The sequence below is a fragment of the Mustela nigripes genome, chromosome 7, assembly GCF_022355385.1.
Source record: "Mustela nigripes isolate SB6536 chromosome 7, MUSNIG.SB6536, whole genome shotgun sequence".
Lineage (NCBI taxonomy): Eukaryota > Metazoa > Chordata > Mammalia > Carnivora > Mustelidae > Mustela > Mustela nigripes.
In genome coordinates this window covers 50,672,745-50,691,555 of record NC_081563.1, presented here as the reverse complement: position 1 = coordinate 50,691,555, position 18,811 = coordinate 50,672,745, and the positions used below count along the sequence as shown (strand labels likewise).

The 18,811-nt window shown below is 57.0% G+C and overlaps 1 protein-coding gene across 2 annotated transcripts in view; it reads right to left on the bottom strand.

The window, feature by feature from the left end:
- Window positions 1-1,046: 1,046 nt before the first annotated feature.
- FBXO41 (F-box protein 41) overlaps window positions 1,047-18,811 on the bottom strand; it is a 26,691-nt gene continuing 8,926 nt past the window's right edge. For both annotated transcript variants that reach the window (XM_059405837.1, XM_059405836.1), the window contains 12 exons: window positions 13,661-14,691; window positions 11,969-12,194; window positions 11,429-11,502; window positions 10,805-11,163; window positions 9,727-9,968; window positions 9,395-9,510; window positions 9,117-9,269; window positions 8,863-8,958; window positions 7,327-7,445; window positions 6,986-7,144; window positions 5,393-5,508; window positions 1,047-5,259 (listed from right to left, as the gene is read on the bottom strand). In XM_059405837.1, the coding sequence (XP_059261820.1) occupies window positions 5,197-5,259; window positions 5,393-5,508; window positions 6,986-7,144; window positions 7,327-7,445; window positions 8,863-8,958; window positions 9,117-9,269; window positions 9,395-9,510; window positions 9,727-9,968; window positions 10,805-11,163; window positions 11,429-11,502; window positions 11,969-12,194; window positions 13,661-14,553 (2,616 nt within the window). In that variant the 5' untranslated portion in view covers window positions 14,554-14,691 and the 3' untranslated portion in view covers window positions 1,047-5,196. The remainder of the gene's footprint in view (window positions 5,260-5,392; window positions 5,509-6,985; window positions 7,145-7,326; window positions 7,446-8,862; window positions 8,959-9,116; window positions 9,270-9,394; window positions 9,511-9,726; window positions 9,969-10,804; window positions 11,164-11,428; window positions 11,503-11,968; window positions 12,195-13,660; window positions 14,692-18,811) is intronic.

Below are 18,811 nucleotides of genomic sequence, written 5' to 3'. Positions count from 1 at the left end.
AGGGATCTTGGAGGAGTGTTCTAGAGAGGCCACATCCTCTTGAAATTCTGTGGTGATTGTTCAGAAGTCCCTTGAGGAGGTGCCTGAAGGAACACCTACCTGGTCTTCTTGATTCAACCACTAATGGCCTTGGGAGTTCCTTTTGCCTTCATCTGACCGGTGGAGGTTTGGAGTGGCCAGCACAGATAAACTGGAAATCAGCAGTGTCTGACTGCATTTCTCGTTCACACTGTCCTGAGAGCCAGTCTATAGCTAGCTAGCGTCGTTGAAGCTAGAGGTGGGACTCTATCTCCTTGAGCCGTGGGAGCCTTAGCTGCCTGACACTGGGAGGTGATCAGGAAGAAAATCTCTGGAGTTTGGCCCACCCTTGGGTAGATGGACTCAAGCAGGATGGGGTGCTGGGCAGGCTGTGGAGTCAGGCATCCCTCCCTACTTGATGGTCTCTGGGCAAACTGACTTTTCTAAGCCCCCACCACGCTGCCTGTATGGGGAACAGAAGATCCGGCTTGGAGTTGTGGGGACACGTGTTCATCTGCTTGTTCGATGCTGGAACCACATGTAATTTAAGCCCAAACCCTTGGTCTTTTTTCTGATTTTAAATATTTCAAGACCTCAGTAATCAAATCAGTGGGGCAACCTCATTTGGCAAAATGGGGGGATCGAGGCCAGAAAACAATGGCCAATTTGGTCTCTCCCCCAGGCCGGAGCCTGATTGGCTAGAGCTTCCTGTAGAGGTGGCCAAGCCACTGAGGGGCTAGGCAGTGCCTGGTGCTCCTGCTGGACTTGTCCTGTTGTCCTTAAAATGGCCTCCCCCAGCTGAGGGTCAGAAATGACGCCCCAAGGCTCTTCATCTGTGTGCAGTGATTGTGGCAGGAACAGCGATGTCTAGAGCCCCGAGACAGGTCTTCCTAATGCATTATTCACTCTCAGTGCTGTTCAGGTCACACATACCCCCCACCTTCCTGCCTCAGTGCACTTGAGGGGCAGAAAGGCTTGGTGACACAGACGGACAAAAATACGGCCACCTACCGTTTACTTCCCTGGCAGATAGTCCAGTTTCACCATCTTTTATTGGATACAAAGTCATAAATTCTCTGATGCCCACCAGTCCTTTTAAATACATACACTCAGGTACATTCGGCAGAGGGCACCTATGGGTGACGTGGAGCAAAGTGCTGGGATGGTGATGCCTGGGGGGCGGGCAAAGAAGTGGGGCCAGGGAAGGCCCCCTGGGGGCTGGAGGTACAGGCACCACTTCAGAAACAAAACCAAAAAACGCTCTCCGCCTCCGCCTGCTGTGCTTGGGGTCGGGGGAGCTCCGCTCACGGTTCAGGCCCATCGCAGCCTGGCCGTGCAGGGAAGGCAGGCCTGGGGGCCACTCGTGGAGGGCCCCACTAGCAGTGCCCACTAGAGCCAAGCCTTCTGGTGCCAGTCACGAGGCAAGCCAAGGTCGCCTCAGGCCTCTGCACTTGAATGCAGGACCCTGCCGGGGCAGAACTGAGGCTTGGACTCATGGTGGGGAAGCCTGCCTGATTGTCAGGGCAGTCTTGGGACTGGCTGGGGTCCCGGGGTGTTGGGGAAGGAATAGGAGCTGGTTGCCTTAGTTGGCCCTGGTATTCCGGTCTTCACCCAATCCTAAACCTTATCCTCAGGCAGAAGCTGCAGATGAATACACTTGTCCAGGAATAAATACATACACACAACACACAGCAGTATATACAGAAATGCAGGCCTGGAACAAGGCTGGGTGAGAAAGCATGACCACCAGGGTTAAAGAGAGAAGTGCCAGGCCCCTGGGGGAGGAACCAATAGGCTGGACAGATGGCATCAATTTGAGTTAACTCCTCTGGGCAGGTAAGCCCTGTCCCCACTCACCATTTCTGCTGTCCACCAGGAATTGGGTCTTTGGCACCAGTAATCACTCTGGGAAGGTCTTCAGCCTAGCGCCTTAAAGGGATTAGGGCCTGGGCAGCTTCTCCCCACCCCCATAGCCCAAAGGACCAGGGAAACAGGTAGGGGCCCAAAGGCAAAGGATGGAGCCAAACCTTGGAGCAGCAGGCTTAGGGAGGGAGGTGGCTTTTTGTTTTTGCAGCATTTCTTGAGGGGCTCGCTCAAACCACTCTCACAGGACCAGGAAATCCTGGGCTGCCTTGGTCCTTAGGTGGTTTCTTGGCCAGTGGAAAGCCACAATTCTGGGCAGCACCCTTCCTCTCTCCCAGGGGTCAGGTACATACAGCACCACCTTTGTTCCCTGCTAGTGCCACGGGGAGGCAGCCCAAAGCCTGACAAAGCGCTCAAGCTGAGTGGCAAGCCTCTGTGTTGCTGGGTCCAGGCCACGTGGCAGGGACAGGTGTAGGGACACCCGAGTGCTGGAGCCTGTGGGACCTCTACCAAGTGCCTGGGAGCCCTGGAGCATGTCCTGCCTCGATTTCCTAGCTCTGATGTTCCTCCCCCTTTGCACCTTACTAGGTGTGATAGGTGTGAGATATGGAGGATTCTCCTTTGAGTGAGTGAAGGATCGGTGCTCCAGGAGTGGCCAGACCCTCCATCCCTGTTGCCTGTCCTCAGCCGTGCTCTGTGGTTGCCAAAGTGACCAAATGGAGCATCTCTGCAAACAGGCTCCCCGTACAGCAGCAGGGCTCATCCCCGAGAGTCAAAAAAATAGCTTCAAGCCAGGGGACGAGGGCCCAGCACCCTGCCACTTAGCATGCATGAAGTCCAACGTGCATGAGTCTGTGAGCCCCGGAGCAGCTGTGCGGCGGGACACGCTATGACCCATCGTTCCTGTTGGCAGGGCCAGGGGCTAATGAACCATACAGAACCATAGGTTCTGTACCCCCATCACACTCAGCTGGGAGATACAAGGTGGGGACTTGCTAGCCAAACTTCCTCCTAGCGGAGCTGGGGGATGGGAATGGGGTGGCCTATTTACTTTTCTGCCCCCAATGCTGGTGGTGCTCAGGGCTGTTGCACGAATGAATGAATGGGTAAATGAACCAACTCCTAGAATCAATCCTTTCAGCACTGCCTTGCTCCCACTCTAGCTCCCCGCCCGTGCACCCCGACCTCCTTTTCCAGGACTGATGCCAGACATTCCAGAGGGCACCCACCCGGGGAGACATTACCCAAAGTCTTGTATTCAGGGATGGAAGCTTCATGGGGCAGAAAAAATCCCTCAGTAAGGCAGGCTCTGGCCAAGCAGGGCATCCCTTTGTGCTTTGTCCAGGAGATGGGGAGAGCAGCACCTCTGGTCCTAGGGTCTCGAGCAGAAGCTACAGGGGGTACAATTGGCAAGGCAAAACAGATGCAACCAGGGCACCCCCATAGCCCTTCACAAGCCCCTGGAGGACAGAAACGTTGTGCTTCCTGCAACTCCTGGAGACGGGGCCAGGCAGGTGGGAGACAGTGTGGCCAGCTGCTCTGGAATCGGGGGTGCCACACGGCCAAGGCTTTGTGCAGGACTGGACAGCGAGTTGCCAATATGACAGACACCCTTGGTATTTGGGGGTCTTCCAAGGGCAGGGCAGAATAAGCCATGGGAGGAAAAATCAACAGGAGCAGGGACGGAGCTGGGTGTGGAGCCGGGGGAGCTGGATACTGAGGCTGTGGGGTCCCAGATCTGCAGGGCTCCGTACAGGGTAACCCGGCCGGGGCTGGGTCCTGATGTCCAAGCTAGGCTGTAGCAGAGAGGTCCCTGGAAAGGGCTGAGAAACTAGAGAAGCCCAGGCCCCAGCCAGGACCGGCAGCCTAATGGTTAGGGCAGAGCTGGCTCCTGTATGGGAAAGAAGGAAACCCTAAGATGGATTGAGGTTAATGTTTGAAAGAACTTCCCAAGTGAATGTTAGCAGAACCCAAGGCCTCTCCACCACTAGGGGAGTTCTGAGAGGAGAACTGGGGAGACCTGAGTCTTTGGAGCCTTAGTGTCAGAACCTGGTCTTACCAGAACTGTGCAAGAGTCAATAAAAACAACCCCCATTTGCATTCTGTGGTTTCCAAGCCAAGTGGCTCTGGCTCGGGCCCCAGCACTCCAGCAGAGCCCACAGCCCATGGGGCCCGTGAAGACTGTGGAGGGAGGCAAGTCTGATGAGGCTGCTCTTCCTCGTCCTTGGCTCCATGGGTCTGGTTCCCTACCAAGGCCATGTCTTCAAGCAAGCTAGCCAGACAAGGAAACAAACCAAAATTCCCTCCTCCTGGCTTCCTCCGGGCCCCAGCACAGAAGGCAGCCCAGTGACTCCCTCCCACCCACAGCAGTGGGGACCCAGAGGCCATTTTGTTCCTGCCCAAGCACCAGAAAAACATTTCTTGAGGACAGGAGCTGCTGCTCAGTGCTGCTAAGGTTTCCCAGAGCTAGGGCCTTACCCCTCCAGAGGCTCGGGATTGGAGGAAGGTATAGAAACATGCACCTTTTAGCTCTGGTGTGTCATGAGGGTATGCGATGGCTGGGAGGAAAGGTCTTGTTTCTACAGCAGTAAAAACTAAGTTTTCTCTACTTGGCAATTTCCCCCCTTTGGGAGTGGTGGTTTCAATATCCTGGGGAAAAATTCTAGATGAATGTTTTGCCATTCCAAGCCCATTCCCACTACCTCGCTGTTCCCCTGCTCCCCACTTTTGGGTGTCCAGATTCCCAGAGCCATAGGCCTATCTGTGTTATCCCTGGGGAATGTGGACACGGAGCCTAGGAAGGATGTCTGAAGGGCATGCCCCACAGAGAGCTGGAACAGGGCAGGACGAGGAAAGGAGCCCTCCTTGCCAAGTCTGAGCTGCTTTGGGGAGCCCACTCTGGCTAGGGCCCAGTGGAGCCCCCTGACCGAAAGAAAGGGGGGGGGGGGCTGCCCCAATAGCCTGAGCAACCAAGGAGCCACTCCGTGGTTAACTGCAGGTCTTGAGGGCAATGACACCAGGTGCTGGTGGTGACTCAGCTCCTTGCTGGCTGTGCCCAGAAGGATGCCCCAGTTGGGAGGTGGAGCAGGGGTCGGAGGGCAGCTTCTGTCCAAGCCCCTGCCCTGAAGAGGCAGTGCCCAGGGTCAGGCCTGTTGCTCCACAGTCCCAGGAGAAGAACAGGAAACTCAACCCTTCCCTGGAAGCCAGGGATAACACCAGGCCTCCAAAGGTCTAGTCCAATCAGGGTCCCTCTGGAGGTCCAAAGAGAGTGCCCTAGTGTGGGGCTGGCAGAGGCCCTGCCGCCCCCGACCCGGGTTAGCAGCCACCGTCCACCTTGATGTGCAGGATCTTAGAGAAGCCGGGCCTCCGTCGTAGGGCCTGTAGACCAAACCCTGGGTTAGTTCCCCTCAGGGTCAGGCAAGTGGGGCCCCCCCATTACATGCCTAGGTGAGCAACCCCAGCCTAGGGATGCCACCTCAGGTCTTGCGGGGCCCAAGAGCCAACTCCTCACCTGAAGTTTTGTCACCATGTCCTCAAACAGCTTCTGGGCCTCAGGACTGCTGGGTTCTTTGAAATAATCGGCAATCCCTATCTGGACCACAATGGACTTGAGGTTCCGGCAAATGCCTGAGAAAAGGTGAGCAGTAAGGTGGTGGCTCACGTTTCACCTGGGCAATGGGACTGCTGCCTCTCCTATCAGTACTTAATGAACCCAGAACCCTACAGAGAGACAGTCACGTGCCAGGCACTGGGCACTACATAGAGGAAAGCAGGCCCATGGCACCCAGAGGGTCAACCAGGCAGGGGGTTGGTGAGAGGCATGGAGGGCAAGGTCATACAGCAGAGGCTGTGGTGGACTCTGGGAGGATGAGTGGGCAACAGTCAATCATGCAGAGGCTCTAGGAGCATCCCTGGCAGAGGGGACAGTTGTACCATGGCCTGGCCATCTGGAAATGAATTCAAGGACAGAGCGGCTAGGGTGAGGCTGATGGGTCTTCTCTGGAGCATGGAGGGGAGGCAGGCAGCAAACAAGTTGGGAATGGAGGGCTTAAGGGACTAGAAGGAGGAGGAAGGAAGGGACTTAAGGAGGAGGAAGAAAGTCAGGAGGCTGAGGGTTCTGGAAGTCATGCTTATGGAGGCTGAGCAGTTAGTCCTGGAGGTCAGTCCAGGGCTGGGCCATGAGGCTGACTGGGAAGGAGGAACAGGGTCTTGGAAATAGTGAGATAATCAAGAAATCTTCAGGGCTCAGGACTTGGGTGTGACCAGGACCTCAGGAAAGGGGGCATGCCCGAGTAGCCTGAGCAACCAACGAGCCACCTGGTGGTAACTGTGGGTCCTGAGGGCAGTGACACCAGGTGTTGGCGGTTACTCAGCTCCTTGCCGGCTGCGCCAGCAGAAGGATGTCCCAGTGGAGGCATGGAGCAGGGGTCAGAAAGCAGCTTCTGTCCAAGCCCCTGCCCTGAAGTAGGGTGAGCTGCCCGAGCTGGGCGCCAGTGTCCTCAGTGAAGGTGGAGTAGGTGGCTGAGGGCAGTGGGATCAGAGGACACATGCAGTCTGCAGTAGCATGGAGAGAAGGGTCTTCATGCTGAGAATGGGCCTGGCGGGGCTCACACACATGATCTCATCTGACCACCCACCCATTCCAGAATGTCTGCTTAGAAGACGGAGATACAGAACCTAGAAAAGCAGAATAACTTGCCCAGTGACACAGCTGATAAGCAGCAGAACCAGAATGGAGACCTAGATCAGTCCAGCTCCAGAACCTGTATTCCTAACCTGTCTGTCCTGCTCCTGCCCTTGGCCAGAGCCCCACGTGGAACAGGTGGCAGGCTACAGCTCATGTCTCCCGTGGGGGCTGATCACAGGGCAATAAATGTCTGTGGCACTGAACCATTTGGACCAGATGCTAGCAGGCCTCGCACGCCACACTGGCCTTGAGAGACAGGGGTGGCAAGGCCAAGATTAGCAGCCTCATTGGTCTGCCCCCCGCCCCCGTGCTGGCGCTTGCTGACAAGGAGCAACAGGGACCTGGGTATGCTACCTGCTGACCAGGCATGGCGAGAAAGGACAGCAGGCCCCCGCCCCCCGCGTTCCCATCGCTCACTGTTGAAATGCAGCAGGGCCTTGGGGGTGACAGGGGTGGCCGTGAGCACCAACATCTCCAGTCCCTTCAGGCCTTCCCGGCAGACCTCAGCGGCCACCTCCTGGGTGATCTCTGACACATGGTCCAGCTCCAGGACCTGCAGCCGCATGCAGTTTCTTGCTAGGGAGAGGAGGAGGAGGGGAGGTCCTGCTGACGAACTCCCCAGGTCGCCTCCAGCCAGCCCAGTGCCTCCATGCTCCTGCCACCACGCGGGCGGCAGCCCCAAGCCCCTCCGGGACGTCGGTGTCGCACCCATGCCTGCTTCCCATCACCCTCCACCCCAGTCCCGAGGCAAGACTCACCAAGTGACGCCAGGCCCTGTACCCCACAGCCAGCACCCCCAACCCCCAGGGCCCGAAGGTGCGGCCAACAGCGACCAATCATCTGCAGGCAGCGGTTACTGAAGCGCGTGGGCTGCTGGCTGGAGAATGGGGCAGAGAGAGGGCTGTCAAGGAAGCTTCTGGTTGCACAGCACCCGGAGGCTGCTCCTCTTTCATGCCTCTCCCACCCCCACCTGCAGCTCGGGCTAGGGCCCCACAACCACCCAGCTGCTCAAGTTAGAAACCTGGGATCATCCCTGACCCTTCCTCACCCCTGCAGAGACCTACAGAATCTGAGTCCTGAAAAACTATTCAATGCACCATTCGCACCACCACACACATTCGTCGGGGTTCATCTAGTCTCTGTGCCAGTTCACCTCGCCACACTGCTGACAGCGAGCCCCTCGCTCCTATGTTCTCTCACTCAGTCATTCAACAAATGGGCCTCAAGTGTCTACTAGAGCGGAGCACAACTGAGCTGGGCCCTGGGGACACAGCGGTGACAATACAGAGATGGTCCCTGCCCTCAAGGAGTGGAGCAGGGAGGGGGTACAGAGAACATAACCAGCCTGGTGTGATCCTGTCTTTAAGATCAGAAATACTAAAAGGCTTCCCGAGCACTTCCTAGGTAAAATGCAAAAACCTACCCCCCTGAAGCAAAATCTTCCTAACCTTGCCCCCACCTTCCTCTCCACAATCACTGCTCCGCCCAGCCCGCCACACACAGCGAACCCGCCGTTTCCCTGAACACCTCCTTCCTCGGCATTGGCCCAGATGGCGGGCTCCCTGGTGTCTGCTACACACTTGGTACCAGGGATATGGAAACGAACATTCACAGCCCGGCCCTGAGAGCTGTGAGTACGGTGGAGACTCAGAGAGAGAAAGATGACAGCAAAACAAACTCCAGCAGGTGTCCAGCCCAGGCCCCTGACCGGAATGGGGGCCGGGGAACAGGGACAGATTCTTCCAGGTGGCTAGGAAGGACATGAGACGCCCCAGGAGGAGCTGTCATGCAGAGAGAGGGCTTGGAGGACCAAGTGCAGGGACAAGGAAGCCTGGTTTGAGGAACGCCAAGTCGAGTGGTGAATGACCTGGATTCTCTAACGACCACCTCCTTTGTGGATGCTACATCGACCTTCCTCAAAGGCCTTCTGTGTGCCAACCAAACATGGCTATTTCTAGCTAGCGCTGACTGAACAGCGACATACAGGCTGAAGAGATACAGCTCATCTGAGCCAGCTACAGTCCCACTAAGGCTAAAAGATCTCTAATGTCACCTTCACTTTGCACTTGAGAAACTGAGGCATGCCTGGATTGCCCTATATCACAAGGCCAGTGAGCCGGGACATCACCCCAGGTCTGATTTTGAAGACCCGTTCCTAACAGGTAAACACACAGACTGATGAACGTCAATCTGTCCCCTCAAGCATCTTCTGGAATGGCCCAGATAGGCTCAGTCCTCAGCTAGCCCCAGCCCAGGCTCAACCCCAGCCCCACCAAACCCCTGCTGGGGCTCACCAAGGGTGAAGTGGCGCCACCTGGAGGGAGACAATCTCTCTGCAACCTGCGCCCAAGGCCCAAATGACCTCATGGCCCACGGGGTCTGTGGCGCTCCTGTTGAAAAGACAGAGCTGGGACCGCCCACTCTGGTGGCAGCTGCTCCCTTCCGTTGGAGCAGAGAACTCTTGGGTCCCCTTGCTTTAGAGCCCTGGGGGAAGGGTATGTAGACCGCAGGGACCCCTTTGGCCCCCCGTGGAGAGGTTGTGAACTACCTGTAGGTGACGGCCTGCAGGGCACGGCAGTAGCAGCTGGCCAGCCAGAGGGAGCGGTCGGTGAGAATGTTGGGACAGTGTGAGATGCGCAGAATCAGCAGGTTCCCCCCTGCAGCCTTCAACAGGGACTCCAGCCCTGCTTCCAGGCAGCCCCTGTGGATGGCCAAGAGCTCAGGGCACTGCTTGGGGCCATTCCCTGCCCCAGGAATCCTCCCCTGAGGAACTCCAGGTGTGCCCGCAGTAACCCTCCCACACACACCCACCCTCCCTGGCCTCACCGGGTGCTTCGAGCATACTCTTCCTTGCTCTCCTTCTTGCCCCGCTGCCGGGGCTTCAAGTTCTGCAGCGTCAGGGAGTGGGCCTGGGTGCACCACTGAGCCAGCATGGCCAGGAACTGCGGGGAGAGAGGGATTGCCTGGTGATGGAGGGGCCTGAGCTTGGTTGGGCTGGAGGGAGACCAGCCCCAAGACAGGAAGCCCCCGCAGAGCATCTGGGGGAGCCAGGCTAAAGCTGGGGTGTTGAAAGGGATGCAAGGGCCAGACCTCAAGGGCCCCAGTTCTGCAGGGAGAAAGGTGGGTTCGCAGCAAGGCCGGCGGGCGAAGACAGGCACCTTGGAACAGACGCGGGCGTTCTCGAGCAGCACCCGGGTCCAGACCGCAGGGTGGCGAGCCACGAAGCGCCAGTCCCGGCAGACCTCAGCAGCGTGCAGCAGCGTGCGTGTGTCCAGGTAGGTGAAGATGCAGAACAGGGCAGCTCGCATCTTGAGGATCTCTGGGCTGATGACCTCGTTGGAGCGAGAGGGGCTGCCCCTCTCAGCCCGCCGACCCCGCCCACTGCCTCCCTCAGGGCGGGCTGCACATACCAGAGGGTCAAAGGTCAGTGTGGAGGGTCAAAGGCCAATGGGGGTGTTGTGGTGGGGAGGTGGGGTGGGGTGGGAACTAAGGAAGGAACAGGCAGGGGAGACCCCTGCTGGGGGACCAGTGACTTGGGAAGGACAAGGGGCCTCTGCTTCCCCCTCCTCTGCACACCCCATCTCTAATTATACACATTAGAAAAAGGTGACCCCTCCTCAAGTAAACTGTTTTTTAAAGATCATACATCAGCATATTGTCCAAATTCACCCCCTAGATGAAGCAGCTGAGTCAAGTCTAGGAAAGGCAAGGGTTTAGAGAGTGAGGGTGCAGAGAGATAGAAACCCGGCCTCTGTGAACAGAAGGCCAGGGCGAGCCTGCCCAGAACAGTTACTCAAGAGCAGCCATGCACCTGATCTGAGCCCTCTAACCTCCTGACCCTGACCCACCCACACATGCACATGGCCTTGTGCATATATGGGTGGGGGGGGACTCTCCCTGCTGTTTCAGGGACTTCAGATTGCAGTGAACACTCAGCTACTGTCCTGTAAATGTCAATGAGCCCATCATGTGAATGGACCCCCTGAGACATGGCATCCTTGTACAGTCCCCAACATGAACACCCCTGTGAGGCAGCACTGCTCTGTCTTAGGAGTTCCTTGCCCCGGCTCCCAGAACACTTGTAGGAGAGTTTGTCATCCTCACTGTGGGAAGTCTGGGACAATGGGAAAACATGTGCAGGAGCCCAAGAGATCTACTGCCCCAGCCCCGTGTCCCCTGAGAGGGCCCAGCACCCAGGAAAGCTTGGCCTCTCTGGCCTACCCTTCCAGGACTCACCTGAGAGCCGGCAGCTGCTCAGTGGCCCAGCGAGAGCAGGCCCAGGGCGGGGGACCTCTGAGGGGCCCTCAGCCTCTGACTCGGTGGTTCTCGAGCCCACGTCTGAGACATCACCCTCCTCCCCCTCCGTGCTGTGTCGGCGGGGTCTGCGCTGCCAGTTCTGGATGGCCTGACGCCGCAGGCCTGAGCTGCGAGGGGCCTGGGTGCGCTCCGAGCCACCGTTGGCAGCCTGGGCCCGTGTGCCCAAGCCCCCAGGGCCACTGTCCTCGGGGGCCCCCTCTTCTGGCCGGGGTAGCTCCAGACTGTCACTGTCATAGCAGCCTGAGCTCTGGGACGCAGCGGGGACACGGCTGGAGGCCCTGGGGTGGGGTGGACCAGACGGTGAGGAGTGAGGGGCACCAGGTCAGCCCCAACTCCCCATGCCACCCCTACCGAGGGCAAACCCCCTGCCCTACTTTCCAAGAGCCCCCTTCCAAGAGTGTGGAGAGGCAGACAAAGGTGACCCAAGGAATGTGGGGAAAGGAGAAGGAGCCAAGGCCCCAGATGGGCCAGCCAACCAGGGGGCCAGTGGATCTTTCTGGGGTGAGGGTGGGTTGTGCGGGATGGGCCAGGCCCGAGGCTTACCCTGTGCTGGGAGAGGAGCCATGCCTCGACACGGCGTATGTGCTAGGCATGGCTGGGCCTGCGTGGTATTCTCGCTGTGGGCCCCCGAGCAGGAGGGAAAGGCAGAGGGGCAGGGACAGAGGAGGCAAGATGATGAGGAGCAGGAGAAATAGGGCATAAGATGGAGAGAAGAGAGGAGGGAGAGGAGAGAGAAGGAAAAAAGTTGGGAAAGATGGACAAAAAGACAGACAGACAGCCCAGAAAGGCAGGCTCACCAACCCCCTCCCCACACCCAGCCAGTACCCCAGACCCTGGCTTGTGGCTCCTGGGCTCTCATTTGGGCAGAGATGGGCCCCTGAAAACGAAAGCGGTTGGATCACAGCCTCAGGGGCCGGCCCTTCCGCCCAGTCAGCGGGGCACCCCTGTTCCCTGAGCTTGCAGGGAAGAGCCAAAGAAGGGAAGCACAGACGATAACGGGGAACACCAGGCCAGGCGGTGCACATGGTGGCACTGGAGGGGGCAAGGGTGCAAGTGGAGCAGGGACGGCAGGTGGACACTCACCATTCTGCCGGGGCCCCGGGGACCAGGCCCAGCACCCCCTCCTCCCCCTCCGCGACCCAGGCTGGCACTCGGTGTGCTCCCACAGCTGCTGCTGATGACCTGCAGCTGCCGCTCGGCGCGGTCGGCACGCTCCAGAAGCTCCTCGATGAACTGCTGCAGCCGCAGCTTGGCACTGGCCTCCCTCGCCGCCGTCTCCTTCAGGAACTGGTCGATCTGCACCACCTCCCTGGGCCGGAGCAGTCTCTCACCCAGGTGCCTCGGTCCCTGCCTGCCCACCCGCCCTCCAGATGAGACCCCGAGTGGGAGGGAGACACACACTCACGTGGCTGCACGCAGCACGGGCCCCATGCTACCACACACCCAGAAATGCAACCCATAGGCCCCGAGTCCCACGCTCACACCCCACTGACCCAGCCCCAACGCTCCTGCCACACTTCCCTCATCCCTACAGAAACGCTCTGACATTCACAGTCACACCCAGAGCCACCTCCTCCTTCCGGAAACACTCAGAGGCACAGGGCCACACACAGTTCCGTACGTGTGCTCATGTCCTGTTCACTTGCAGGCGTACACGCCGTCTGAGACAGGCACAGTCCCGCTCACACAGCCCAACACACACACACACACACACACACACACACACACACACTTTCAGAAACATTCTCAGATGCAGAAGCCTCTGGGAAGTACACACAACACCCTTCAGAGTCACTTGAGCATTTACTCCCAAATGTATTCACATTCAACACCGTCTAGGTGTCAGGCACTGTTCTAGGTATTTAGGGGCACAGCAGTGGACAGACCTGAGAAAAGCTCTTGCTCCCACAGAGCTTACTTGTATCACAACGGGGGTAGATAAATAACATCTGTATATTTCTTCCTACATTTAAGGACCGCAGAAATAAGAAGCAAGCAAAGAACACCGAGAAGGAGCAGAAAAAAGGAGAGTGTTCTGGAAGCCAAGTGAACATAGCATTTCAGGTTGTGTTTCATTTCATTTCATTTGTTTCATGTGTTTCATTTGTGTTGAATGCTGCTGACAGGCTGAGGTGAGGAATGGGACTTGGCGACCTGAAGGTAGTTGGTGACGTGGAGGACAGTGGTGATGGTGGACATCTATCTGACAGAGTGGATTCAAGAGAGAAAGTGGAGAAAGAAATTGGAGATAAGGAGTATAACCTTTCAAGGAGTCTGGAAGGGGAGAAAAGGGGCAGCAGCACAAGGGGGTAGGGGGGTTATGGTGGATAGGAGAAACAACCTCCTGTTTGGCTGCTTTGAGGAATGATATAGCTGACAAGGAAAATCTGATGATAGCAAAGGGAGAGGGCAGAACTGTGCCACATCTTTGAGTCGGCAAAAGGTTAGAGGATCTGGTGCCACAGTGCAGGGTCTGGCCTTGGCTAGAGTCATGGAGAAGGAATAAAACGAGTTGTCATAGGCAGGCACACGGGTGTACTTGCACGTCCTCACAGTCCCAAACACACACCATCATGACGCTTTTGGCTCCACACACACTACCATCACGTGCTCGTAGCCACAGATGCCACAGGACCAAGCCACGGCCACCCAGGCACATGCAGAGCCACACTCGGGCCCACTCACGGTGGTGGCAGCAGCAGTGACACACACGGTCACCAAGTCAGGAACATTCACGGGCACACCCGCCCACAGGGCCCCCCGCAGGCCACTCACTGCTGCTTGCGGCTCAGCTCCTGTTCCTTGTGCACCAGGTCCTGCTTGAGCGAGGCCAGAAGCTCCACACTCACGTCCACCTGGCGCGAGAGCTCGGACGCCCGTTCCTCCAGCTCCTCCTTCTCGCGCCCCAGCCGCGCGCTCTCCTGCCGTGCCGTCTCCAGCTCGGCCGCCTTGCGCTCCAGCTCGGCCTGCAGCCGACCCACCTGGCCAGCGATCTTCTGCTCCACCTCCTCGCTCAGCCGCTCCAGCCGCCGGTCCACCTCCAGCTTCTCCAGCGCGCGGATCTTGAGGCGCGCCAGGCCCTCCTCGTAAGCCACATCAGCTGGCGAGGGGGACGCGGGCGAGGCGGAGGCGGGCCCCGGGCCCGGCCCGGGCGGCGGCGTCGAACACGCGGAGGAGGCCACGGACTTGCGCGCGAACAGCTCCCCCAGCGGGATCTCGATCTCGCGCAGCGCGTAGCGTGCGGCTGCGGCGGGCACGAGGCCCGGCTCGGCCAGCTCCTCGCACGGCAGGCTGGCGGGCACCAGGTCGCCCGCGAAGTGGGCGAGGGGCGCGTGGTGGTGGTGGTGGTGCAGCAGGTGCGGCGCGGCGGGCGACGGCCCGGCCGCCTGCTCCTTGCCCTGGAAGGACGTGCTCTCGAAGACCTCGCGCCGGGCGCCGGGCACGGCCAGCAGGGCGGCGGGCTCGGGCGTCAGCGGGAAGCCGGAGGCGGCGGCGGCGGCGGCAGCGGCGGCGGCGGCGCCGTCGCAGATGCTGTTGGTCTTGGAGAGGATGTAGAGCGTCTCGTACGTGTGGCTGTACTCCAGGTGAGCACGCAGCGACGACAGGCTCCGGAAGCGCTTGTGCTCCCCGCAGCGGGGACAGCGGTACGGCAGGTCCAGCGAGGCCATGGCCCCGCCGCCCCCGTGGCGCCCGGGCTCCACCGCGGCCGCCCCGCCGGTCAGCCGGGTGCGCTCATGGGGGGCCGCGGGCGAGCCCCCCCGCGGGGTCGGGAAGGCTCAGGGCGCCCACAGCGAGGGGCAAGGAGGCTAGAAGAGAGGGAGTAAGCCGTAGGAGGATGGTCTCCCCCACACGTAAGGAAATTGCCCCAGGAAACACACGCACCCATAAAGGAGGGTATTCCAATGGCTTGGCCTCCTAGAGGAGGCCGCCTGCTCTAGTACAGCCCTGCAGGGGTGGGGGGTGTACATGCACGACAGTGAGAAAGAATGAAAATTCTTTGGCGGGGGGGGGAGGGAAGGCATTCATTATACTTAAACACTTCCAACCTATATTCCAACTAGACATAACCCAGGTGCCCATCACCAGTAGAATGGATAAATTATGATACGTCCATAGTGGAATTTTATCCAGCAATAAGAAAAGGAAGCACTGGTACATGCAAGGACATGGGTGAACCCATCCCACATTATGCTGCATGAAAGAAGCCAGAGCAGAGGGCACACTGTAGGATTCCATACATACAGAGTTCAAGTCAGACTAAATTCATCATGATATAAGTCAGAATAGAGGTTACTCTCTGGAGACTAGAAACTGAGAAGGGACAGGAGGAAACATTGTGTGATGCTGAAAACGTTCTAGATCTTGATAGGAGTGGTGGTTATACATGTGAATACATATGTAATAATCAGGCTAAATGCTTAAGGCTGCTGCACTATATGTATTTGGCTGAATGTATCTTATATCTGGGGGGAAAAAAAAGTCCTTAAAGGAAGATGCTTATTTCCATGTCATGCAAACCAACCCATCATACAGGGTGGACTGTTGGTACCATGTTGCAGTGACCAAGTTGTCACCTCACCTGATGATACCTGTGTGCGTGTGTCACTGTTTATTCCTGTCCTCCTTCTGTACCCTCCCATCACTGCCACTCTTGGTGTGTAGGTCCTTTTTCAGAGTCTTTTGCTAGGTCGGTCTCCAGTAAGTGTCCTGCCCCTGCCCTTTGCTCCAAGGGCCACCTTATTTGTCTTCTTCAGGCTATTTCTAGCACAAGCCACCACCCTTCCTGACATCCTACCCCCAGTAACCCTGAACTCCCACTGCCTCTCGTCCCTCATCTCTGGCTTCTGGTCAGACCTCTTCTACCTCATGGAATCTCTACCCCACTCATCACTGCCCTCCTCTTCCTAACTGCCTGTGACTGGGCTTCAGCCACCCTCTGCTGACACTGTGCTCCTCTGGGTCACAGACCACACGTTTATCAATCCAGTTGTCATCAGGTATCTCCACCCACTTGGTCCCTTGGCTGACACTACTGGCCCCTCCATCCAGGCTGCCATGAAGCCGCCCATTTGGGTTCTCCAACCTCCTCTTCCTACTGCCTTCTGAATCTTCCTGATGAGAGGTCCACCTTCACACCCTCTTTGCATCTGCCCTCTTCCTGGCAGTTGGGTTTGCTCTCACACATTTACTCCCAGCTTTAAGCCACTGACTCTCAGCTCTGCATCTCCATCCTGACCTGCTCTCAAGTTCCCATCGCCTTCAGGGGTTTCCACGTAGGGGTATGGGTGACTGTTCCCTTTACTAGCCCAGCACCCAGTCCTCCTGGTAAAATCATTGTTCTTTGACCTTGGAGAACCATTCTTCCTTCCCCACTTTCTCTGTCCACATGCTTTGAGTGGGGGTGGATGGTCCAGCCCGGCTCCAGGGGTAAGAAAGTAATATGGACCTGGCCAAACAGAGTCCCAGGATGGGCAGAGATCACCAGGTTGAGTCCGGGGGTCATTCCTCCCTCCAGGACTTCTCTGGAACTACTAGGGGGAAAGCATCCTCTTTGGTCTCAGGTTTCTAAGCTGATGGGGAAGGCTAGAGCTGCAAGGGCTATCTTTGCTTCTTTGGGGAGGAACCTCCTGGGAACAAAGCCAACGCAGAGAAGCAGAATTGAAATGGAGAAAGAGATTTCTCACAGACACTGTTTGAAATCTGGTCTGTTCAGTTGGGTGAGCCAATCCTTTCCCTTCATTGCTTAAGCCATTTGGAGTCAGGTCTGTGGTACCTGCACTAGAAAGAAGTCCTAACTCAGAAACTAGAATGAGAAATGGGATTTTTTTTTTTTTTTTTTAAGGAATAGACCCTAAGGAGGAATTAGCTGAACTAAGAGGGGAAGTAAGATAGTACCACTTCCCCCCTCAGAAGTTGGTGACCCCTGCCTGCTACCCAGCAGCAAAGCAGCCGATGAAACTCTCCCACTGTCTCTGGAGCTCAGGTGGTGTTCCTATCTGGAACTTTAGGGGACTTGTAAAAAATGTCACCCTGTTGGGGTTTGGCCCCTCCCTCAGCCTCAGTAAGGTCCAACAAGAATTGAGACACATGGCTGAAAGGGGCCCATCTGAAAGCAGAGGAAGAAAACACTGCTTCGCCTAGAGAGGCGCTTTCTGCCTGAGGCCAGTAATCCAATATGGCTGAGAGTCAGATAATTAAGAGTCAGTTCTCTGCTTCCAGTAAAGTCAGCTCAAGCAAGGACAGGGAGGCTGGAAACACAGAGAGACAAACCTGGGCCACGGCAGGCTCTTGACTCCTCAGGCCGTTCAAGAACCCCTCCTGCTATGCCACCATTGCTTTCATCAGAAAAAAATTTGTAGCCTAAATCTTTTGACTATAGGACCACTGGGATGCGGCTTGAGTGGGAAGGGGCAGATGGACTCTGCCTCCCACCCTAGAGGAAGGGTTTGCCTTGCCCTGCGGCAGAGGCCTCCCAAGAAGCAACAGAACCATGGGCTTCTGGGATGGGCAGAGCACCAAGGGCTGTTGCTAAGAGACAACCTCTTCTCCTCCCCCAACACCATCACCAGGGACTTGATTCAAGAATTACAACTTCCAATGAGGTCTCTAGTTTGGTTAATGGCTCTGGGGACAACTGAATGCAAATTGACTGAAAGTTTCCTAATGATTAAGGGGATTGTATTGCCAGCAAAACCCACAAACATGGAAAACAAAGGCCAGGGATTACTCAGCTCCTAGTGTTCCCCATCCCTTACACTTGCGTCAGTGGGAGGTGAGCCCCCAAGGCCCCTTTTCTGCGTGGCACAGAACCTGAAGGACCCAGGAGGCTCTTGGAGATGGCAGAACCAAAGAAGCCGAGAACAGGTCCCGTCCTCCCCAACTGGTAGAGTATGTGGACCATGTATGGGTCTGTGACCACTGAGTGTTTTTCCTCATCTCCCCTCTTCAGCTGGGAGGATTTTGTGCTTTCAGCTGTCTGGTCTTTCCTCTATCATTGTCTGGCCCTCAACTGAAAGACCATGAGGGCCTAGCTCAGTACCTGCCAAAGAGACAGCCCACCACCAAGATCTTGAATTGGGGCTGGACCGCTAAGTGGATAAGAACTTGGAACATCTCCTTCTGGAGATGGGACAAGGGTATTTTAAGTTTTGTGAGGGATCCAAGTTGTGTTACCACAAAGAGAAGAATTTTAAAAATTGTACAGATAGCAGGATCTGTGTAGATCTTGTTTAGAGAAGGGATGCAGGGGACATGTATTCTTTTTGCTGTTCAGCTCCAATCCCCCTTTGTGACTAGACCCCCAGTGTTCCCTTGGAGAGCCATTCCCCCCACTGTGGGTTGGGCTATGACCTTAGCCTGTTTATCAGTCACATTTCCCACTCCAGGCCCATACAGCCACTATAGGACCTGTGCCTGCTGGGAGAATGTGGGCCTGGAGCTGCCCGTGGCCATTTCTGTCCTCCTTGGACAAGAACATAGAGACTCCTGGTGACCTCCCTTGGCCATCTAGATCCAGATGTGCCTGAAACTTCAGTCCAGGACTTGTCAATTGTGAGAGGCAGCAAATCCTTTTTGTAGCCTAAATCTTTTGACTCTGCTGCCAGTCACTGGTAATGAAACTGTAGACTGAAACCATGACCTCTGGCGTCAAAAAGCAAACCTTAGACTTCCCCTCCCCCACTCCCCAGGATCCATCCTTGTTTCCTCACTGTCCTCCCAGTCACACCACACACTGGCCATCCTGACCTTGCTCTCTGCTCACCATCAAGACCTATGGATTTTGGGGTGCCTGGGTGGCTCAGTGTTAAGGTTAAAGCCTCTGCCTTCGGCTCAGGTCATGATTCCAGGTCCTGGGATCAAGCCCCTTTGGGCTCTCTGCTCAGCGGGGAAGCTGCTTCCCGCACGCCCCCCCCCCCCCCCCCCCCC